Below are 22125 nucleotides of genomic sequence, written 5' to 3'. Positions count from 1 at the left end.
ACCAACAAGAAGAAACGGGCTGCAGAAGTATCATATGCTTTTGTTTATGTTAATATAGTTAAATGCATGAGTCTTGACCTGTTTCCAAAAACTGGGTCAACTTCCTGATTAGATCCAACCTTAAATGGTTGCTTATTTTCATATATTACTTTCCAGAGCAGTAAGTGAGCAAGCAGAGTTAATGTAGACACCTCTGGGCTGACAGTCAGAAATACCCCTGTTCTGCATCCAGCCACACGTCAGTCTTATGTTAGTGCATCTGGTTATGAATGTTGTGATCTGTGATGGCGGAGAAGGCTGAGGGGAGCATAGCACAGTCATCTCAGTGTGAATTTGCTGTCATAACCTGACTTCTCTTTCACATGTGTCGACTGTTTATTGGGTAGACATAAGAAAATATTTTTATGGGAGTGGTAAACTGCTACAAGAACATCCAGAGCCATGTCCTGGGTGTGTCCAGAGATCTATTTCATGGCTCAGCTCAACAAGTAATAGACCAGTCTGATGTTAATCCAGATTTTCAATAGTAGCAAAACCCATAGTGTTATATTTTGATATGCTTGCTGTGTACGTGATTTCAGAATGGTTTATCGCCCAAAGCTTTCTTAGAAAATAAGTGACAACTCAGCAATACAAAATTGCTTCGTATGTTGTCCAGTAATATAGGCTGTCTATATTAAAATAAAAATTCCTAGACAGTCACATCTAAACATGTATTAGAGTATGCTGACATAATCATAGTAATGAAGTCTTTCTACAAGCAACTATGGGTAAATATTAGTAAAACAACACATTTTATTTGGAAACACCAAAAATCTTGTGTGAATGAAATGCCAAACACTTGACCCTGTTTGCTTTCTTAGAGGAAGAGATTAATTACTCATGAAATAACTCTCTTTAGGCTCTTATTCTGCTCAAAAACATTTGCAAGCAGATTGCAGCTCTCAGAGTTTGACTTTAGTAAGTTACTATTTTTGAATGTGTTTCTGATTTGGTCAGAAGCAGTTAAGCTGCATTCTTCAGCTAAGAGATTGCTCTCATAGATTTGGGGAAGTTGTGTGAAACTGGTTTTGATTCCTCTGTGCTGAACAAAAAAGAGTGTTCTTGGTAAGAAGGCATTTTAAACTCCTTGGAGCCTGAACATTTTTTTTGTGTGCTTCGTTATCAGTACTCAGTTGAAGATCAAACCCACGATTATCATGGATGCCACATATGCAGCTTGAAATTGATGTGTCTGAATAATTGATGTGAATGAATAATGACTTTCCAGCCTGGTTTGTACCATCTGATAGCTGAATTCACAGAATCATTAGATTGAAGGCACCTCTGAAAATTGTCTAGTGTCAACACTTCCTTGTGTTGAACATCATAAGATTTATGTCAGCCATTGTTATCAGAAAGATGGTGATTGAGCCATTGGACTTCAAATCAACTACCTGAAAAATAAATTTTATAACAGCTTAAAATTGATTAAATATTACAGGAGACATGGAGATAATTAAAATTTCATGGTAATAAATTCAATTAAAAATATTTTATATATAAAAATGTTGTATCAACAGCAAAATAAGTAAAATAATTATGTGATTTTATTCTTTTAGGTAGATATCTAACTCTAATTAAAAAGTTGAATTTTGGCTAAATCGTGCTATTTATTTTTATTTTTACATAGAAATCTTTATTAATTCCAGAAGTTTCTTTTTGCAAGGAGAAAAAAACAATAACAACAACAAAAAAAAAACACACACAAAACTTGAAGAAATTATTTTGTAGTAGCATCTCAATTTGATGTGAACTGCTTGAAACTTGAATGTTAACATTGCTGTACAAGAGCTCTTTTTCTTTTTAAAATTTTTTTTCCTTGTATTATATAGGCTGAAAAAGAGTTGTAGTGAGTACTGTCGAATACAGCTGAAGAAATTAGAGAATTTCATCAGAAACCTGTGGTGAAACATGTAATCAGTGTATACAGTTGTAGGGACAATAACAGCAACTGTTATGTCATATATTTTTGAATTGCTTCCTTGATGAATGAAAGGCTCTTGATATGCTTGAGAGAATTTTAAAGTGAAAAACAAAATTATTTTCTGTCTCTTTCAGACTAAAGTATGCACTTACCTCACAGTCTTCATAGACAGGATGGCAAATAACATACAGACACTCAACTTCCGTGTATCAGTTGACCCCATTTTTCTATAAGATTCTATAAGAAATTCATGTTTTTAAAGGAAATAGTTCCTGTCACTGCACATTTTTAACTTGTTCTTTTCATACAAAAATGACCTAGGTAGTAAACACGTCACTAGTGAGGTAATAATCATTCCCAATGACTAGATTTGTAAGAGTTTCATGTTTCAAATTGTAACGCTACAGGAAACTGATTTTTCAGTTTCCTTATTCAGGGTAAGCCTTTGCAGGTATAAACTCCTCACAAATTAAGGTGAACGTCCATTTCCAACGTAGGGGGTAATCTTGCTGATCAAAATCAATGCCAGAACTGAATTAGCTGGAGACGTCTATTAATAGTTATCGCTTCTGCAGAAAATAAATGATCAGCAAACAAAGTTAACGGGAGCAGTGACCAAAGAATTAGGATACCTACTGTGCGCTTCAATATAGCTACTGCCTTTAAGAAAATTTTTCATGTAGAGCATATAGCACAGTACACAATCTGTTTATATTAGAAGTAGGACATGTACATTATAAGAGTACTGAACATGAGGTCATCTGTGCTTATTTGTTGGAAGAAAGAACAGTTACTCTAAGAAAGGAAGTACAAACAATAATAGGAAAAAAAATGGTTATCCTTTTCTTCTGGTGTAATAAATGAGATTACATCTTCGGGCCAGTCCTGCATAGTAATTTCCTACTTTAAGTAGCCAAATTTCATTATGAATGACAGCAGTAATTGCTCAGTTTGTTGTAATAAGCCCAGGAATATATATGGAAAATTCTGCAGAGATCTTCCAGCCCTATGTGTGACTAAAGAGAGAGAGAAATCCCAGCTACCTTTTTCACAGCATTTCCATTTCTTCCTTTGTGAGCAAGGTCAGCCTCCACATTCTGCAGGTAGTGGGAACAGTCTTTCCTTCCAACTCTGACGCATTTCCAAGAAACAGAGTTCTTGTGTTCAAGGCACTGCCCTTAAGATTCCTCACAGAATGAAAGGGACAGAAAGCTGCTGTTACTGCTGGCGTTTGCATTTGACAACTGTCATTGAAGACATGTGGCAGTAAAGGGAATGGCCACGTACATTGCACCCTCATTCCTTACAGGGTACCCCATCTTGTTCAGGAATGACAATACAGCAACTTCAGAGACAGTGCTCAGGATAGAGTTTTCTAATCCAGAATGTGGGACATGCAAGTTTCAGCTCCTCCCTTTTTCTAGGAAGAAACAACGTTTAATTTCTGCAAGCTATCAAGAGTATTTGTTGAATTATTCCTGGTAGTTTATCAAAAAGCTATAATGCATACTATTGCAGTAAACAAGGTAGCTATTTACCTGCTTGTTTTCTTTATGAAGAAAGACAGCCATGCAGTCTGAAGATATACAAAATCTTAAGGTGAAAGGGCCTGTCCTTATCTTTCTATCAATTTCTCTGAAAACAGTAGGCTTGCTTCCAATCTGTATAAATTTGCTTCTCACCATCACACAGCATTTTTCGTTAAAAATGACTGAAAGAACTGAAGCATGAGATGTTAGATCTCTCTGCTAGCTAGCAAAATTCACCAGACCTTCTTGAAGAAATGTTGGTTGTAGAGTAATTCTTCACAGTAACATGTTATTTAGCAATACCAAGGCCTGCATGAAAAATCAAAAACTTGAAGCTAAATTAAACCATAAGCCTGTTGCTTTCTTGATCTCAGGACAGTGATTTACTGACTCGCAGTCCACTATAATTTGTGATTCACATAGGGTACCAAACAATGCATATAATACAGGGAATTTAGTAATAGATTGAGACTTCAAAGAAGAGTAAACAAATAATAAATAAATAAGGAATCATCTTGCGTCATGTGTCATTTATGTGTCATTAATGAGTTAATATGATTCTTCTTCAAGTGCTGGAGAGCCAAAGATAAAGAAATAAGCTGATAGTATAAATCTAGTAATTTGACTTGGATAAACCAGTTTTCCCAGAAGCTGTTGCTGTTGCTTGCTTGCTTTAGCTGTGCAATTCCCTTTCATCTGTGTAGGGGAAAAGCTTAACTGTTTTGGTCTAATTCTCCTATTTCTTTTGCCTAACATTAACTCCAGTAAAATGAGTAAAGTTAAGGTATATGCTTGATTTCATAGCCTGAAGAAATCTTGGTTATGGTATTGTCGACTTTTGCCATATGCAAAGCTAAGGCATTGTTCTTCTGACCAGCTTTTTCAGTTAAAAGGACCTTGAGTTGCACTGAAGATCTGAAGATCAATTTTTGTCTGTGAACTGCAGCTCTTCTCTGGAACAAAACAGGTCAGAAAGCTCAAGAATAATTTGAAAACGGATGGCTATCAACTCAGACCTGAAGACAGAGGAGACTGGCACACAGATTTCAGACCATCTTTAAGAAAAAAAACAGTGCAAAACCTTCCTCTAAGAGAAAAGGAAAACAGAAGTCTCTCCCTAACGCTGGCAAAAACAGAGATTTCTTGAAGTTGCCATTGCATCATGGTACTGACATTTCTACTTCATATTTTCTACTCTACAAAAGCTAGCAGTGCTCTGTCTCCAAATGACACTGGTTGACTTTTAAAACCCTTTTGAGCAGCAAGAGCGATAGAGCTGAATAACAGAAACATGTTATACAAATTGACCTGAGTCAATCCAAAATTATTGCAGTAAAATAAGAGTCTCAACTACAATTCCATTGTAAGCAAAAGGAAAATAAATTAATAAAACCCTCAAAATTGAAATGAGAATTAAAATGCTAGGCACCCTTCTTTAGAGGTGTCTGACTGATTTATCAGAATGTAGAAATCTTGATAATAAAGATTTCTGGAAATGTTAATTTAAGTCTGATGAAAACAGTGGAATATTATATGTCTCTTGAGATAAATGCTTTGAAATAAACGCAGGAAATCATGAATGTTATTTATGCCATAAAGAACAGTGCCTCTATAAAAAGCCTCATTTGGATTTTGCTATTACTGTCAGTTCTACATAGAAAGTACCAGCTATTACAGCTAAGTAAGTAGATAGGTAATACTTTTTCCTTCCTTGTACAGAGGACTGAGCAAATAATGAAGTCACTGTTTTATCTAACAAAACGTACATATAAAGTGTTTATGCAAAATGTTTAAAAGCTAATACTGCTTTGTTGCAGTCAACTGATTTCCTGTGTTTCTCCTGTAATTTTCTCTAGAGAGTTTTAGTTTTCACTTGTTTCAGTCAGAACTAAGACGGTTTTTAGTATTCTCTCTTACTGGTGTTTCTGCATTCTTTTTGAACAAGCAAAAACTTTTGGAAAACAATCATGTTGGAAGTTCCTGATCATGTTGAAAGACCTCATGGATTAAGTTGCCAGTAAATAATAGCATAGGATGTCTTTTTAAAGGATCTCTTGTGTGGAGATGTGGGGAGAGGGAAAAATCCTTTTGTAGTTGTGATGAGAGAATTAAAGTGAAATCAGAATGGCTGATCAGATGTTGTTGATAGCAAAGCATTTCTACAGACACCTGGAACTACAAGTAATTTGAATTAGTGGGAGGTGTTCAATAATGCAAGAAGTTTTCTATCATATTATTTATTTTATTCTTCATTGTATTATCCTGTCTTCTCTGTCTTCCTTGCTTTGGCTGGCCTGCTTAAAATCACTAAGTTTCTGAGAATGAACACAGCAAGATCCTGTCTTGAAAAATGGAGCCTGAATGGAAAAAGAGTATCACAAAATTCCTATTGGAATAGGGTCAGTAATGGGTTAAATATAGCTAAATGGGTTAAATAAGGTTAAACATGAGGTGCAGGAGCACAACTGGGATGTATTCATTCAAGAGCTTGCCCTTGATTCAATTACCAAGGAATTTATATGCCATACCTTGGAAATGTCTATTTATCTCTATCAAGTTTAGTTTATAATAACTCGTTCATGTAACAGTGCCTTCATTTGTTTGTATGTCCCATTCCTCATGGCTAACCTCTGCTTATTTGTGCAGAAAGAGTTCTCAAGATTACTCCTAAGTGATTTTTGTGTCCAGTGAACCCCTTGGTTTGGGAGAGAGAAATCTCTTGCTTTTTTCCCTTCTCTAAAACTGTTGCAAAGTCTCTCATAGTCAGGCTAGGAGCAATTTTAGTGTGAGTTTATCATCTTAGATGGGCAAAGACTGCTATAATAATTAAAAAAAAACAAACAAAAACAAAAACAAACAAAAAAAAACCTCGATGACTTGCTTATTATTTCATGTTTCCTTTATCTTTTCAATTATCTATTCCACATGTATTAATATTTGTCATTGTATAGTGCTTAGTGTTGTATTACCCATGAGGAGTTTCCTTCTTTAATATCACGAAGATTACACGGTTGATGCCTGCATCAGACTTCCTTGATGAAGCACTAAGTATGTGTAGTAGTCGTGATACTTTGTCACTAAAATGAAAAAAAAAAAAAAGGGGGGGGTGGAGACTGGAAAAATATGGCTTTGGAGTGAAGAGCCAGGTCCTCCTACCCTTTATCTCTAAGTAACCGATATTAGTCAGTTGTAGAAAATAAGATATTTTTACATTTTAAAAATCGTTCATTTGTCTGAGAGATTAAAATGATTTATGTACTTCAGAATGAAGAAATTATTGAATTTCAATAGAATTGTTTGCTATTCTATGATAATTTATGTCAAATATTACTGCAGTACATGTAATTATAGTTGGGTATCTAAATTTGAACTGTTAATTATCTTTAGCTAGAAATTTCATGGAGGACAATCATATTTCCTTTAGTTAAGGGTGAACATTTAAAGTAACAGATGAGCTGCAAGCCACGGGTTTTTGGCAGTAATTGCTGCAACTCCCCTATTTTCAAGATAAATCTCTTAATTAACAACGGTATAGCAACGTCTCTTTGAAATATTTCATCCACTTAAAGAAGAATCCAGGGAAATAAGGAATGAATGTCTTAGATATGCAAGAAAAAATGTCTCCTGTAGGGTTTATTGGCTTCTTAGTTCAAACTCTAAGCATACTCAGGAATGTTTGTGTTTTAAGGTTTTTACCTCTTCTCTGACATATTTACCTCTCAGCACTCAATAACAAAGGCTGTTTGAATTCATGAGGGGCTTGTGAGATGAACTCTGTAAAGCTTAGTTCTCCAGCCCTACTAATAAATCAACTCCTGCTAGTCTATTTGAGATTCAGATTATGTTATATCTCAAACATACTTCCAGAAGACTGTCTATTTTTCTTGAATAAAAACAAACAAACAAACACTTTTATAATCCAGTAAACTCCCTGATGCTCCCTACTGTGCTGCTTTGTGTCTTTGGCAGAAACACTCCAATCCTTTTCTATAAAAAGTTTCTGTCCATCAAAGTACTCTTCAAAATGTGTTTGACTCTATTTCATATGCTAATCTGTATGTCCCTGAGAGATTGATAAAAATGCCTGGCATAATAAATGGGATGATAAGTAGTTGAGCAGGATGCGATCCCTTTACAAGGACACTATTGATGGTTTATGTGTGGCAAAGTAGGAGGCAAGAAGTTACCCCAGTTCAGTGTGTGAGATCTGGTATATTCTGGTGTTGAGCTGTAAAGAAGAAAGTGTCCTTGACAATTTATTATGTACTTAGTTGCCTCATAAACCCCTGGTGACAATAATTTGTGCTAGATTTGGATAGTTGGTGATCTAAAGCTTGTGTCTAGGTACTGCTCAAGTGTAGCAGATAGAGAAAATTATCTTCTAGATTTGATAATTTTCAAGGTAGTAGCTCTTTAATTAGTACTGACTTGTTTGAACTAATCTGGCAACTCTTACCTCAGTTTTAACATTTTTTATTTTTACTTTTTTGCTTGAAGAAGTTAGAGGTAAAGTTTCCAACCCTTTATTTCATAAGGGAATTTTCAGGACTTTATTTCATAAGGGAATGCAGTTCTGATCTAACAAAGCTATTCAGTCAACACATGGTACTCCTTATGCCTGGAAGGAGAAAAATGCATTATCCAGGGGTCACACTAGAGCAGTGTCACATGCCAAATGTCATTCTGTCTAGGTTTAAATCTGATACAAATTCATTAGTGGGTCATAGTTTCACCAAACATGATTGAGACACAGAGATCTTGGCAGTGAGTAAAGAGTAAAAACCGTGCCTTTCGGTGCTGTCTTCTGGTATGACACAGCTGTATGATCAGGGCTGCATTTACAAGGTGGTTTGTTGCAGTTTACATTAATGCTAAGGCTGCTTTGGTTAGTGCCTAAGTGTTGACCACTTTCTTTTCAAAGTAAATCCAGAATCTGAGACATTTTAGGCTTTGTTTTACTGTGTTGTCAGAGAAAGCAGATTTGTTCAATGTTTCTGTCGACAGAATTGGCAAAACAGGCCATGCAACAGGTCCACCTTTAGGACTTTTTGGCATCGTTAACTGAACAATTCAGAACAACTTTGCCATTTTTTCACAGCAGTAATGTACACCCTGAGACCACTTTAGATATTTCAGGTGTAATGAAGTATCTTGAAAAGCACATGTAAATAAACTGTCAGGGGAAAGAAAGAAAAAAACAGGTTCATAAGAATTTGTTGTGAGTGTCCTACAACAGCAACCTAATGACCCTAGTGACTAGTACTCTAGTTACTTGCCTCTCAGATAGTATAGGTCTATCTTTCTTGTAATATGTCTCTGTCTCCAATATCTTCTTTTTGTTTCCCAGGTCCTTGAATACATTTGTATTGTGTGATATGCTTTTCATGTTGCTTCTGCTGAACTGTGTTTCTTTGTTATTTGTAAAAATAAATTAATAAAGCTAAGCCACAGGAAAGGTGATTGACTATCCCAGTTGGAAAAAAAAAATATATATATATATATTGCAAATGATAATAAACTCAAAATGTTCTCTGGGAATTGTACTCCTATAAAATCCTCTTTGAATTGAATTTCAGCATTAAAATTTATGCAGTCATTTGGTATCATACGTTTTCCTTCAGGAAAGATAAATATTTCAGTCTTTGAGCAGTGTGAAACTGAAAACATTCACCAGTTACCCCAGCTAAAATTGCAGTAGGCTGCTGTGCAATTCCAGTGATGAATAGCATGTGTTTGCATTTGAAAAATATACAGTAATCATTGCAAGTATAAGGCATTACAGACACAGAGATGGATCATTTTCTCTGATTGTTGTTACATAGGCCATTTGTAAGAGTTGTTCTACAGTTTCATAATTTGTTGCCACTTAAATGAGTTGAAGATTTTTATATATTTTTTTCAGTTCAGAAACTGCTTAGTGTAAGGAAGGCATGTATTGTGTGCTTAGCAAAGCATCCATTAGTGGTGAAGGTGAAGATCCTCCTGAGGTACTTTAATTTCCAGAAAACACCCACAAAGGCAATTACATTTTTAATGAATAATTTATTTAGGGGGCTTTAGATCAGGTTCTTGTTCACCGTTTCTCACTTTATGCATTTTAACTCAGTAATTGGTTTGGTCCATACAGATGGCTTTTAAAACCCAGCTAGATCCCTCCTCTGGAGAGAATAAGATATTGGAACGGGGTCTGCTGTGTCCCTAGATGTTATAATTTTCTTTATTTCTTCTCTGAACTATTTTTTTTCTAAAAGAAAGTGAAAGAAACAATCTGAAAGGCTGATTCTAACAAGGTTTTATATATTCCAATAAAGATAATGCTGAGAAGAAGCTTCAAGGGCCATTAAGGTGGCTTCCAGTTGCAATTCCAGACAGCCCACCTACACAAAATGAGTAAAAGGTGCTCTTTAAGTTGGTACTTCCTAAACTATTAGGACATAAAGGTCAAAGCAACATTATGTTGTCTTCATACAGGAGGCTACAGCCAGTCAGTTGGATCTAAAAACCTGTTCAATTGCTTGTTTTCACCCTTCCACTGGTTACTGATAAACTGCTCATCACATCTGCAGGGGTTGGACCCGGTACCTTAGACACTGCCATCACCCACTTTGCACCAAGCTTTGCATGGTGCAAAATTTGGCATGCTTTGATCCAGTTGCAAAATAAAGGCTTAGATCATGAGCTCCTTGGGCAGAAGGCATACCAGGATCTGGTATGCCTTTTTTTTTGTTTGTTTGTTTTTTGTTTTGTTTTGTTTTGTGAAGTATCTGCATGTATCATTGCCAAGTTTTGTCTTTGACTGATCAAATCCCTTCTGTTTCCTGAGCTCCCACCTTGTCTCTTTGCATCTGTATCCTTAGTTGCAAAGTTTTTTGGGACTGTGTTCTCTCTCTGATAATGAAAGACAGAATATAGAATATTTGCACAGTATGTTCACAAAATCTACAGTGTTTCACCAAGCCCTGGGAGATCATGTGGCTTGTCTCAGAGGAGAGGTTTCCCTGTGTACAACTTGTAATGTCAGGACTTTGATTTGTGTTAACTACACTGATTGAGCAAAAAGGCTCATTTTTGAATCATTCCTTCCTCCTCTTTGAACACTGAAAATTAATTAGATATTTCTATCTGGAATTTTTATTATATCTGCCTTAAGTTAACAGTATTTTAAACTTAGACTGATTTTCTCATTTTCATTTGTGTCAATGTCCCCAAAAAGTGCTGGGCTTTTATTTTATTTAGCTCCATGCTTTATTTATATAAACAAATTGTTGTTTTCTTGTGATTTAGGAAGAAGCAAACTTGGTAAGAGTATTTCTATAGATGAGGAACATTGCTTTGCTGATTCTTTGGAATCTGTTCTATGCAGAAGTATAACTTTAATTATATTATAACATTAGGCAATTTGAAAAGACATATCTAATATAGTAGGACATGTGATGTGTGTATACTTGTGTTTGCATTTTCTCTGTGATACAGTGAGCTATGGAGTCTAGAATGTGAAGGAAAAAAAAAATCAAAGGATGCTCAAATACATTCTACTGATTGACCATTTCTTCAGTGTAAATATCACCTACAATCCAGGGATTATTGAAGACTGAATTGTTTTTCTTAATGTTATTGAATGACCACATCTTCAAAATGTAGTTATCACCCAAATAAGCAACATACATGAAGTGCATAGGATTTGAGTTGTTTCAGAATAATTAGTTACCTTTGCATTGGATGCTGCCACCTCCCAGAGCATTTAGCTTTTCATTCCATGTTCTCTGCTGCTATCTCCACACACACAGATAGGGTCAAGCAGCTCTTCTGGATGTGCACACTGCAGGGTGAGGAAAACCAATCTCACAATATTGCAATGTAAAGCTGCTCTACAGATTGTTAGTTTCATAGCTACAAGCTAGAGCATCATTATGTTACATTTCCATCTTTTGTTAGAGATAAGTTCCCCTCTAGGACCGTATGTGAGTTTCTTTTCTTCCTGACCTTCAGTTTAGAGGAATATATCGACCATCTGAGCTGCCTCAGTTTCTAGTGTAAATACATACTGCTGACCTTCTCTATTCATTCATGAGCACCTCCTTCTGGAAATGCTGTGGATTCTGAAAATAGAATGAAAAAAAAATGATGGGGAAATGTATTTATATATTTATTTTAAATATCACGAGGTTTGCTCTAAAGCTCATTTAACTAAACCTGCTGCTGCTGTCCACCATGCATTTGATTAAAGGATCCCTTTATTGTAGGCCTTTGCTATCAGGATAATACAGCTGCAGTTGTGGAGGTTGTAATTTAGACTGGATGGGATGGAACAGACCTAAAGAAAGAAGGCAAAGTTCCTGAATTGAAACATTGATTTCTTTTTATATTCTTTGAAGCTGAACACTTCCTGAACTTTGTCCAGAGATGTAAATTGGTTTTACTCTATACTTTTCTCTACACTTTTGCTTTTAGTATGTTATAGCCATTGTGTTGAACACCCATATATTTTTTTTATGGAATATATCTAGTTACATCCAAGATCACAAATGGGATATTTATAATTAAACATGAATAAATGAATAAATAACATCCACAGAGTCTTAAGCAAGTCCAGAAATCATGAAAATATTAAGATGTGCAAAGCTACTTGGCTAAGAGTATTCCTGTATGCTGTTTCACCTCCTGAAAATATTCATTGCAGCAAACTACATGCTTGTAATGTAGATTATTGTGGAGAATGGTTTCCTGTCAGCAATTCCATCTGCGGCAGATATTTTATATGATATGTGCACTTTTCCTGTTCAATTTCAGAATAATTCATGTCAATGCGATTGTAGTTATGTTTGTGTTTTAAAAAATTAATTTGTCTTATACCAAAGAGGAATCTTGCTTTACTACAAGAGCTACATTAGAACAAATTCTTAAAGTGCTGATCTCTCCAGTCAGTTTTCTGGCAGTCCTACAGTGATGAATCTTTCACAAGCAATTAAATATCAAGGAAGATCTCAGCTTAAAACCCTACTTCAAAAACAAATGAAGAAGTTATCTTCAAAGACAAAAAAGTTCTCTTTTACGTCTTTTGTTAACTAGGGACTAAATTAGGTCATTGAAAGATAATGCACTGCATTTTTATTTTACTGGATGCTGCTGTGTTATAATATTCATTTTACTGCTTTTGCAGGTCAGCTTTGCCTTGCTTGAATCATGAATATGAAAGCTCAGTTTAGAAAGTAAGGTTTAGATCAAAATATACATGTATAACGCAGAAGGACTTGTGAGTCTAGGTGCATAAAGAAAAGCTTTCTCTCCATTCCCCATAATATGCAAATATTGATTCAGTCATGATGAAGTCTGGTTTTCTGTATATCAGAGGCATTAATGTACAGGTGTATTTCAGGTGCTGTTTTTCTCCTTGTGCTCTGTGCAAAGCTCATAAATCTTTCTTACAAGGTTTTGTTCTGATAGGAGACGTTGTCCAGGCTGAAACACAAATTCTGTTTGTTGTTTGCTTGTTTTTGTTCCGTTCTGTTTTGTCTTGTTATTCCCTTTCTTTTCTGCATTGGAATAGCCTGTTAAATTCTAGTAATTCTGAATACAAATATGTGTGTACTGGACACCTACACTATGGATTGTGCAATATATATCCATACCATGAAGGTTTCTTAGTATTAAAAGATAACACTCAACAGTTTAAATAGTAGATTTGGAAAAGTCAATACTATATTTAGCTGCTTCATTAAGCCCTCTACTTTATGAACTGTTGTAGGTTGTATGATTTTTAAACCACAAAAACTTTTACGTTCTTTCCTGGAAATAGAATCAAAGAATGGAGTCACAGAATGGTCTGGGTTGGAAGAAACTTTAAAGACCATCTCATTCCACCCCTTCTGCTATGGCAGGGACACCTCCCAGTAGTCCACATTGCCCAAAGCCCCATCCAGCCTGGCTTTGAACACCTTCAGGGATGGGGCAGCCACAGCTTCTCTGGGCAACAGATCCCAGTGCCTCACCACCCTCAGTGTGAATAATTTCTTCTTTTATTTTATTTTTTTTTTTAAACTAATTTAAATCTACCCTGATTGAAAGAGTGGCTAGGAAACAAAATATTTGGTGTATTGGTTTGATGACTAATTAACATTCTGTCTTGCTCTGCCATATCCAGTCCAGAGAAGTGACTTATTTGTGTGTTTGAAGATGAAATGCAAATCTTCAGTAATTGCATTCAAACAGCTGTATAGCATAAACTTATGAAACCACTCTATTGTGCTGCCAGCTAAGATAGTACATCTCGTAGATTGATCAGCAAAATGCAGGGTGATTACTTTATTACATTTAGCATTTGTGAACATGAGGACAAGGCCATTTGAACAGCCTGAGCAGGAGATTAGAAAAAAGATGCACGTCTGATTCAGCCCTGAGGGCAATTTTACTGTTCCATTCACCAGCAGCAGAAACACAGAATTTTGTACTATGGAAGTGACCTGTTACCTCTCACAGAGGTTGCTAGGTATTACAAAGGTAAAAAGTATAAAGGTTAGTCAGAAAAAGGATTTCAAGTGCTTGGATATATATTTATATTTTTGCTATTTGTGCTTTAAATCCTTATGTTCTATTTTGATTTCTGCAGTCAGCAGCAAAACCGTGTGATCTTTGTGGATGTTTGTTGTATTTCCCAGAGCTACCTGTTCAGCAGCAGTACTAACTTTCCTTCAGTAATATAACATATTATAGAGTCTAAAAACAAACAAACAAACAAACAAACAAAAAAAAACCACACACACATTTAAAGGAAAAATAAAAAAGCCACCCAGCATCTCATCTGGAAGGTGAACAGCTGCAAGAGGAAAAAAGTTCAGTACAAAAACTTGGTATATGGGTTCTGTAATTGCTGTCAGTTCAACATGTTCTGAAGAAACAGGTTAATGGAACCTAAAATATCATTTAAATGTAATACAATTGCAGTACAAACTGACTGAATCCTTTTCTGCTTTGAACCTGAGGTTTTTAGAATAGATCTCAAATCAGGAAAGACATGCTGAAGGTTAAGCGTGAAAAGGCTTTTGTGACTCAAGCTAAAAATTCGTCTAAATGTTTAATTTAATGCGCAAAGAAAATCAGTGATTCTTTCTGCAGCCAATTTCTCTCCTGGGAGAAAAATGTGAATTTCTAAAGGAAAAAAAAAATCAATTGCTATTGGAAAGGTGAACATCTATAGGTACCACGGTATTTGTAGACATATCAGGTTGTGGGAATGTTGAGTACATATGAGAAGGAAATGGATTTACTTTGCACTGTTTACTTGCCTGATTGCTTGCATTGCTAATGCCACTGCTCTGGAGAACGTATGCACATCATGGATCTGCACATCACAATAGGAGATTTTTTTTCCCATTCAGCTTGCAAAGTAGTGATTTTTTTTTTTTTTTTTTTTTTAAATAAAGATTTGTACAATGATTTTTTAATTAAAAAAAAAAATGCAAAAATACCTCTGCCTAGGGTATGTGATATATTATTTTAAAATAGTAAATTATAACAGTATAATTTATATAGTTACATGTGATCACCATGCAAGTTATGAAACTCCCTCAGTTTTTGCAGACAGGCCTTCTCAACTTCTCAGCTTGCCTCCTAACATCACCCTGTAAAGCCCAAGACTTCTCTTCAGTAGAAGGATGCTGCTGCCAGATCTTAAGGGATAGTACAGTGTAGAACAATAATGACAAAGTACTATAATGCCAAATACTAAAATACTACAATTATTTGTTTTTTCTTTCAGTTGCATTTTCAGGCCTTGGCTTTACCACCTTTTACTTAGCTGGAAAGTTGCATTGCTTCACAGAAAATGGCCGGGGGAAGAGCTGGCGGCTTTGTGCAGCTATTCTGCCTCTCTACTGTGCCATGATGATTGCTCTGTCACGTATGTGTGATTACAAACACCATTGGCAAGGTGAGCCATAGAGATATCTTTTTCTATATATATATATATATATTTTTTTTTTAATTAGCTTTTTATTTTTTGTAGTGCTTTTTTTTTTTTTTTTTTTTTTTTCCCACTGAAATCACAAGTTACAATGTGATGGAATGCTATAGCAGACTTTCGTGGCACTGATGCTCCTGGCTTCCCATTTTTTGGTTCCTCTATGTAGTTTCAATTTAGTACAGTGTACCTCTGTCCCAACAAGCACTCTTATCTCATACAGCTGGCTCCATACCAGAGCAAGACTCATCCTGTTACATGCTTTTTCTCACTCTTTTTTGTGTGTGTGTTCATGCAGCTTGTTGTTCTCCTATAGCAGCTTAATCACCATCTACTAGCCTAAACATCTTCTTCAAGGAGTCTCCTGTCTTCCTGCAGAGGCCTTGCCTTGCAGCAGGGCTCAGCACACGCAGGGGCACTGAGAGCCCCCAAAACAAAGCTGCTGAACGGGAGGTGCTTGCCTTGCCCGGCGGCAGAGTTACAGATCTGCTGCTCTGTGGGAGACCTGGTTGGCTTGAGTCTCTTTTAGAGAGAGAAGGGTGCAAATGAACATGAGTGGCAACATACAGCTTAATCAAGTTTTGGATGTGTTTACAGTGTGTACTATTACTTGCCAAGAGTAAGAATCATTTATTTACTGAAACATGTGCTCTGGGGAAGATTATTGTGGTGTATTTTAAATATGATGGAAGGAAACTACACAGCCCCAGAGGGTTTTGACTGTGTCCATTTACAGCTGCTCAGATTTTTATCTCTGAAGTTCAAAGGGATGGGTCTGAAGACTCAGATAACTCTTCCCAAGCTAGAACCATGCTGGCAGACATTATCTTGCAGGTGACCCATGCCGTTAGCTGAGAGAACTGTGATCTCAAGGGAGAGACTCATTCACTCTGCAGTATGCAGTGCCAGAGTTCAGGCCTTGTCTTTTATGTTCAGCAGAGTCAGCCAATTGTGTTAAATTATTTATGGTGGCTTTATAATAGAGTCTTAACTATGCTGTGGGGAATGAACAAGGACCATCAATATAATGTCCAGGACAGCATACTGTAGGTGAAAGGTGGAGTAGAGTAATTTTTACATTAAAAAACCATATAGTGGGCTGAGAACATTAACATTATTGGTATTTTATGAAGTCCCTTCAGTTTGCCTAGGAAATGTAGTATTCAGGAGCTTAGTGTTGATATTGGTGAACATTAGGATATTTCATTATGAATCCTGAATATATTGGCTGCTTTTAAGTCCCTAGATCACTATATAAGTTTATAGCTCTGAGAATATTAGTGTGCTCATGAAATAAGTGGAACGCTTGTATGAAAAAAAAAAAAAAAAAAAAAAAAAAAAAAGTAAAGATAAATACCAAGGCTGAAAGAATATACTTTTTTTCTTTAAAAAAAGTGTTGCTGCAACCACTTAGCAACTAGTATAAGAAGTGTTTGTAATGTTTTGGGTGTGGATAATATAGCAGTATAATATAGCAAGAAATTTTTTTTTTTTTTTTTTTTTGTGGTGTTTGGCTTCAAATTGTTCATGAAAATACACAGTTCACAGATTCTGGGTTAAACACTTGCAGGTCAATCTAACGTTTTAGATTTCTGTTTACAGTTTTCAGTACCGGCTGTCCTTTCTGTGGTAACATGCTTCTGGTTTTGTTGCTTTCTTTGTCTAGATGCTTTCGTTGGAGGGATCATTGGCCTCATTTTTGCTTATATTTGCTACAGACAACACTACCCTCCTTTGGGTAATACAGCTTGTCATAAATCTTATGTCAGCCTGCTAGACCAGAACTCTATGAAGAAAGAAGAGAGACCTACAGCAGATAATGCTACTGGCCTGCCTCTAGAGGGAATAACTGAAGGTCCAGTATGACTTTGAGAAATGCAGAATGAACTTTTAGCCTTCTCACATTTTCTCCAAGCTGGTCTCTTAACACGGTGTTTCCTACTGTACACATGATCTGTACTTTTTCTTTAATTTCTTTCCTTTTTATAAAGAAAAATTGAATATTTTATTTTTAATGCCATAGTATCATTATACACTTAAATTTAAATTTTCAGTTCATGTTGACTGCTGAATTGTCTGTTTTCAGTCTACTGCAAACAGGTAGATTATCTGGGGGAAGGGAAAAGAACATTAAAAACAATTCCATGTGGAGATTGGTCAGGAGAATAATTTTAAGATGTAGTTGAGGATACGGTAGATCTGGAAACAGATTTTTTAAAGTTCTGAGTATCTCCTAGAAAGTTCTGGTCGTCTTCAGCACTCATTGACTTTGATGAGTGGTGAGTACACACAGCACTTTTCATCAGATGTTCAGCGTCTGTTGTAGCCAGACATTTCTTTGTGTAATTTAATAAGTTAGGGCATCATCCTTCTGTTTATCTTGTTGCCTTCTAACATAATAAACTCCACATGCTGGAAGAACTTTGTATTAAGTTTTGGCAAGGTCATTCTGAGCTACTAATGATCAAGCAGCCAAAAGGTGCGAGTGATTACAAGAGCCAAGCATTGTTACATTAGTAGTTCTTCAGAATGATGCTGCCATTCAAGAAATTCCACACTCTTAAAATTATCAGCTTGTGATAAAATGTATGTTTGTAGAATGGATCAAAAACTTGGTATTATATCATTTGACATTTTTGAGAGCTCTTGCAGTAAATACTATCAAAACAAAATGAGAGTAAAGAACACAGTCAACAAGCTGAAGTATTTAAAACTAATTGTTAAAAATCCTAAAAGTTTGAAGATAAAGAAACATCTTTTTTTGTGAATCTCAATGTACCATGCTCATTCTTGTGTGGTGACTCACTGTAGCATTGGTGATCTGAAGAAATGCAAAGATTTTCATTTGTGACTTTGGTGCACCACTATGAATGCTTATGGGGGTTTCCAGCTCTGTAGTATATCCAGAGGAATGCTGGAAATGATGTTCCAGTCAAACCATTCCATATTCTCAGCTCTTCATGTTCTTGTGCATGGTGTTTGCAAAGGTTGGCTTGGTACCTGAATTGAAACTCACCTCAATCAAAATGGTGTTGGTACAGAGATTACTAAGTGTATGACCAAACAACTTTAGTTAATTTATTATTGTTAGGATCCAGTTCTGTTACATATGCACTATGCAGTATACATCACATTCCTGTGAAATGATGTAACTTTGGATGGCAGAATGTCAGATTCCAGAATCTCTTTTCTTAGGTATCCTGTGAAAATACAGGTAGATGTTCTAGACCGCGTCTCGGCAGTTGAATGTTCCTTAGCAGGGGCTGCTGGTTAAAGCAAGATAGTATTGACCAACAACTACTTTTATGGTGCTTTAGACTGGAGGAGACTGCTGCCATAATTATAATTTATGTGTTCCTGTTGGAATATGTGTTGGCCTTGTAGGCATTTTGTGATTCAAACAGCTCAATGTCTTTATGTAACGCTTGTCATTTACTTTTGTCAAAGGTAAGCTTTGTAGATTTTTTTGAGAAGAGCTATTTCCTGATTGGCAACACTTGAATTTTTATAGAAAACACATAAATTAGAGTCCCTTTTAAAAAACTGTAATAATTGTGTACTTGAGAATGCAACCATACTATGTATAGACATATGATATTTGGAAATAACTGTAAATAGGAAATGATGTTAAGGAACAGATTGTAATAGGCATGAACCCAGTAGGGTTCAGTAGATATTAGGCCTGATTTACTTGTAAAACTGATGCCAGTTTGACTGTGTCAGTTACAGGCAGGATTTTTTACTGACAGTTATAGTATTCTGAGCTCTAGAATAGAGACAGCCAAACATCTTGCTGTGTATATGTGCTAGGTCATGATCCTAGCATATGTGAAAGAAAATTGTGCTGGCATAACATTTGCATTGGATTTGACAGAACACTTCTCTAGTGTAATTGAGGTCTTATTGTAGAAATCCACACAGTTCAGTGGAGGTTTATCTTTCTATGAAGTTTTTAAACCATCCTATGGAATTCTATAACAGAGATACCATTTTCTATTACTTCATATCTGAGGGTTAAAATAAAGCCCTAGAGTAAGGGTGTCATCTTTACATTGTATAGGGCTTTGCCATTAGCTTTTTCTTTCAGCAGGAACCCTAGTCTTCCAGGTTATATGCAAATGTTAAAAAATAATAAAATCTTAAATCAAAATCAGAAGTTTAATACCAGTGCATAGTGCATTTTGCATGTTTTTATATAGATCTGGCTTATTCTCAAAAGTGAGTGGGGCCTCCTAACTGTGCTGTTCACATTCCCAGTATTTTAATGGCTTTTGATACAACTAAGTGATTTACTTTGGGATTGGGAATGCTTATACAGCCCTGAAATGAACAGGGACTGTTAAAAGATTTGGAATATGAGATGCAATACAGCATAAATACTTATGTTGCAAGAGTAATTGGAGAACTTTGCAAAGCAGTAAAGAATAACATTTTTAATGGGAATAATTAAATTAAAAGTCATAAAACAGGCAATGTAAAAGCTTTGATTAAAATGTAATTAAAAATATCAAAGACATAATTAAGTAAAACTTATGGAGGGATCTGTAGATGCTGTAATTACCAGTGCAAAGTCAGTGTAGGGAAGGCATTTTTTGTGGATCAATGCATTTTAATCTCATGCTTTCTCAATGTGAAGGAAATGTAATGTTGTAATGCACCAATAAAACAACACATGAATGTGGGTTTGTACATCTGTGTGTTATCATTTTTTATCGTTAGTTTAATTAATAAACCACAGAGAGTATTGCAAAAACCATGCCCTAATGTAACTGAATTACTTATGAAAAACAGCAGTTCCAAAAGTGATTACTGTTACTAGTAAAACCTCATTTAACCAAAATAAGCTACCCACCTTTCATCCAGGAAAATGCAGTATAAATTTGTGAGCCTGAAATTTTAAAATATTCAATCAGCTAAACTGCAACAGATCCCTTTTATCTGTCAAGTTCTATATCTCAAAAGATACTCAGAATGCCATATTTAATGAAGTGCGATTAGACTAAAAAAAAGATAACAAGATCTAATAGAACACAACAGAAATATCCTGAAACCAAGAGAAACACAAGATTGCAAACCAGTCAGCAAAATGTCCCTGTAGTGAATGCATATCTCAAGCAATGTGTTAGGACTAGAGCTGGAGCATTTCTGCTGTTTCATTCTCAGATTTTCTTTGTGCAGTTTAGCCTGATTTCACTCTTGCTTCCTTCCTCATGAATGCAGCATGTTCTTTGTACTTAATATGAAAAGAAAACCTCATTTTTCTTCCATGGCTAAAAAACAATTTATGATGGATATAAAAAAATATACAATATTTTTATTTCTGGTATATGGTAGTAAAATTATGTTAATTTCAGTGGAACTGTTGTTTTTCACCAGTCACATCACATCCAGTAAGTGGAGTAAAGCCTTCACACAGTTCCTGCTCAAACTCTTACATTTTTAGGACTGTAAGTAGTGAAATATTGCCACAATTTGACTGCAATTTTGTTTTCTTGTGATAACATACATCTCTTCTGAGTTAGAAAACTGTTGGATTGCTCTGACCTGACCCAAGGGGAAAAGTCTTGAATGCAGCAGCATCAGGGTAATGGGAGTGAAAAGGTCAGACACTTGTTTCTGTCGCTTTTGATGTTCAGAATGTGGAAATAGCTGCAAGCATTAGGCAACAGTGATTATCATTTTTGTATTGTCTACCCCACCAGTGTTACTGCTTTACAGTAGTCCTGTGCCTGATGGGACAAGTACAGTATGGCACCTCTATTAAAGAGTTACTCTGTGCTTATATTAACACAAGCAGAAATTAAATGAAATTCTGTTCTTCATGACACCAGGGCAAACGCTCCAATATCGCATGGGATTACTCCACAATACCAGTCTTACCAATGCAGATTGTGGACTTCACTCACTGTAGGCTGGTTCTTGCTTCAATTTAGTTTCAGATGAAGTCAAAAATCTACAGTCACTTAGCACACCTTTTGCATATGCCTGGCACATCCCATCATTGGTTTATTGCTACAGGACTTTTGATGAAACTTGCAGATATAGCCAAGAAATTGCCTTTCAGGCCAGATTTGGATCTTGATTAAACCCAGATAACCATATGAAAGGCACCTGAGCTGCAATAGGTGTATGCAGAAATTATAGAAGTAAAGATCTGTTAATTATTATTTTGTTGCTAGCTTCAAAATCTTTCCAAAAGGAAAACCAAAGGGCATCAGTGGGTAGCATGCATCATGCAATCTGTGCAGCAAGGTATGAATGGAGCATGAAATAGAAAACCCTCGCTCAGTGCTTTGACTCAATAAAAACAACACAGCGATGCATAGGACCCGTTCACATGTATTGCAGAACGGCAAACATCAAATGTGATTCAGCCAGCTATGTAGATCTTAAATCTTGGACTGAGTTTCTGTTAGCAGAGCAAAAAAAGCCCTCAATTTCACTGGCAGCTTTACAGCTGTCATCCATTATGCTAGAAACCTACTAAAATTTAACTCTTGATAATGAAGATTCAATTCACGTGGTCTGAAACAAGCTTATTTCCAGGAATAGATGGGGCTGAGCACAAGGAATCTTTGTTTTCATTCTAACACTTTTATATGGTTGGCTTTTCTTTTGGTCTCCTGTTCATAGGCATAACTCTGCTGTTTAACAACCCTAAGCCCTGTGAGCTC

General features: G+C 35.8%; 1 protein-coding gene across 15 annotated transcripts in view; it reads left to right on the top strand.

Annotated features, from left to right (window-relative positions):
- PLPP4 (phospholipid phosphatase 4) overlaps positions 1-22125 on the top strand; it is a 186430-nt gene that overhangs the window by 153914 nt on the left and 10391 nt on the right. For 14 of the 15 annotated variants that reach the window (XM_082764709.1, XM_082764710.1, XM_082764702.1 and 11 more), the window contains 2 exons: positions 15251-15421; positions 17118-20128. In XM_082764709.1, coding sequence (XP_082620835.1) covers positions 15251-15421; positions 17118-17317 — 371 coding nt within the window. In that variant the 3' untranslated portion in view covers positions 17318-20128. Of the gene's footprint in view, positions 1-15250; positions 15422-17117; positions 20129-22125 lie in introns of those variants that run through there. The other variant, XM_082764698.1, reaches the window with a different exon arrangement.

The sequence above is a fragment of the Aythya marila genome, assembly GCF_965140915.1.
Source record: "Aythya marila genome assembly, chromosome: 7".
NCBI lineage: Eukaryota > Metazoa > Chordata > Aves > Anseriformes > Anatidae > Aythya > Aythya marila.
This window is presented reverse-complemented; position numbering and strand designations above follow the sequence as displayed.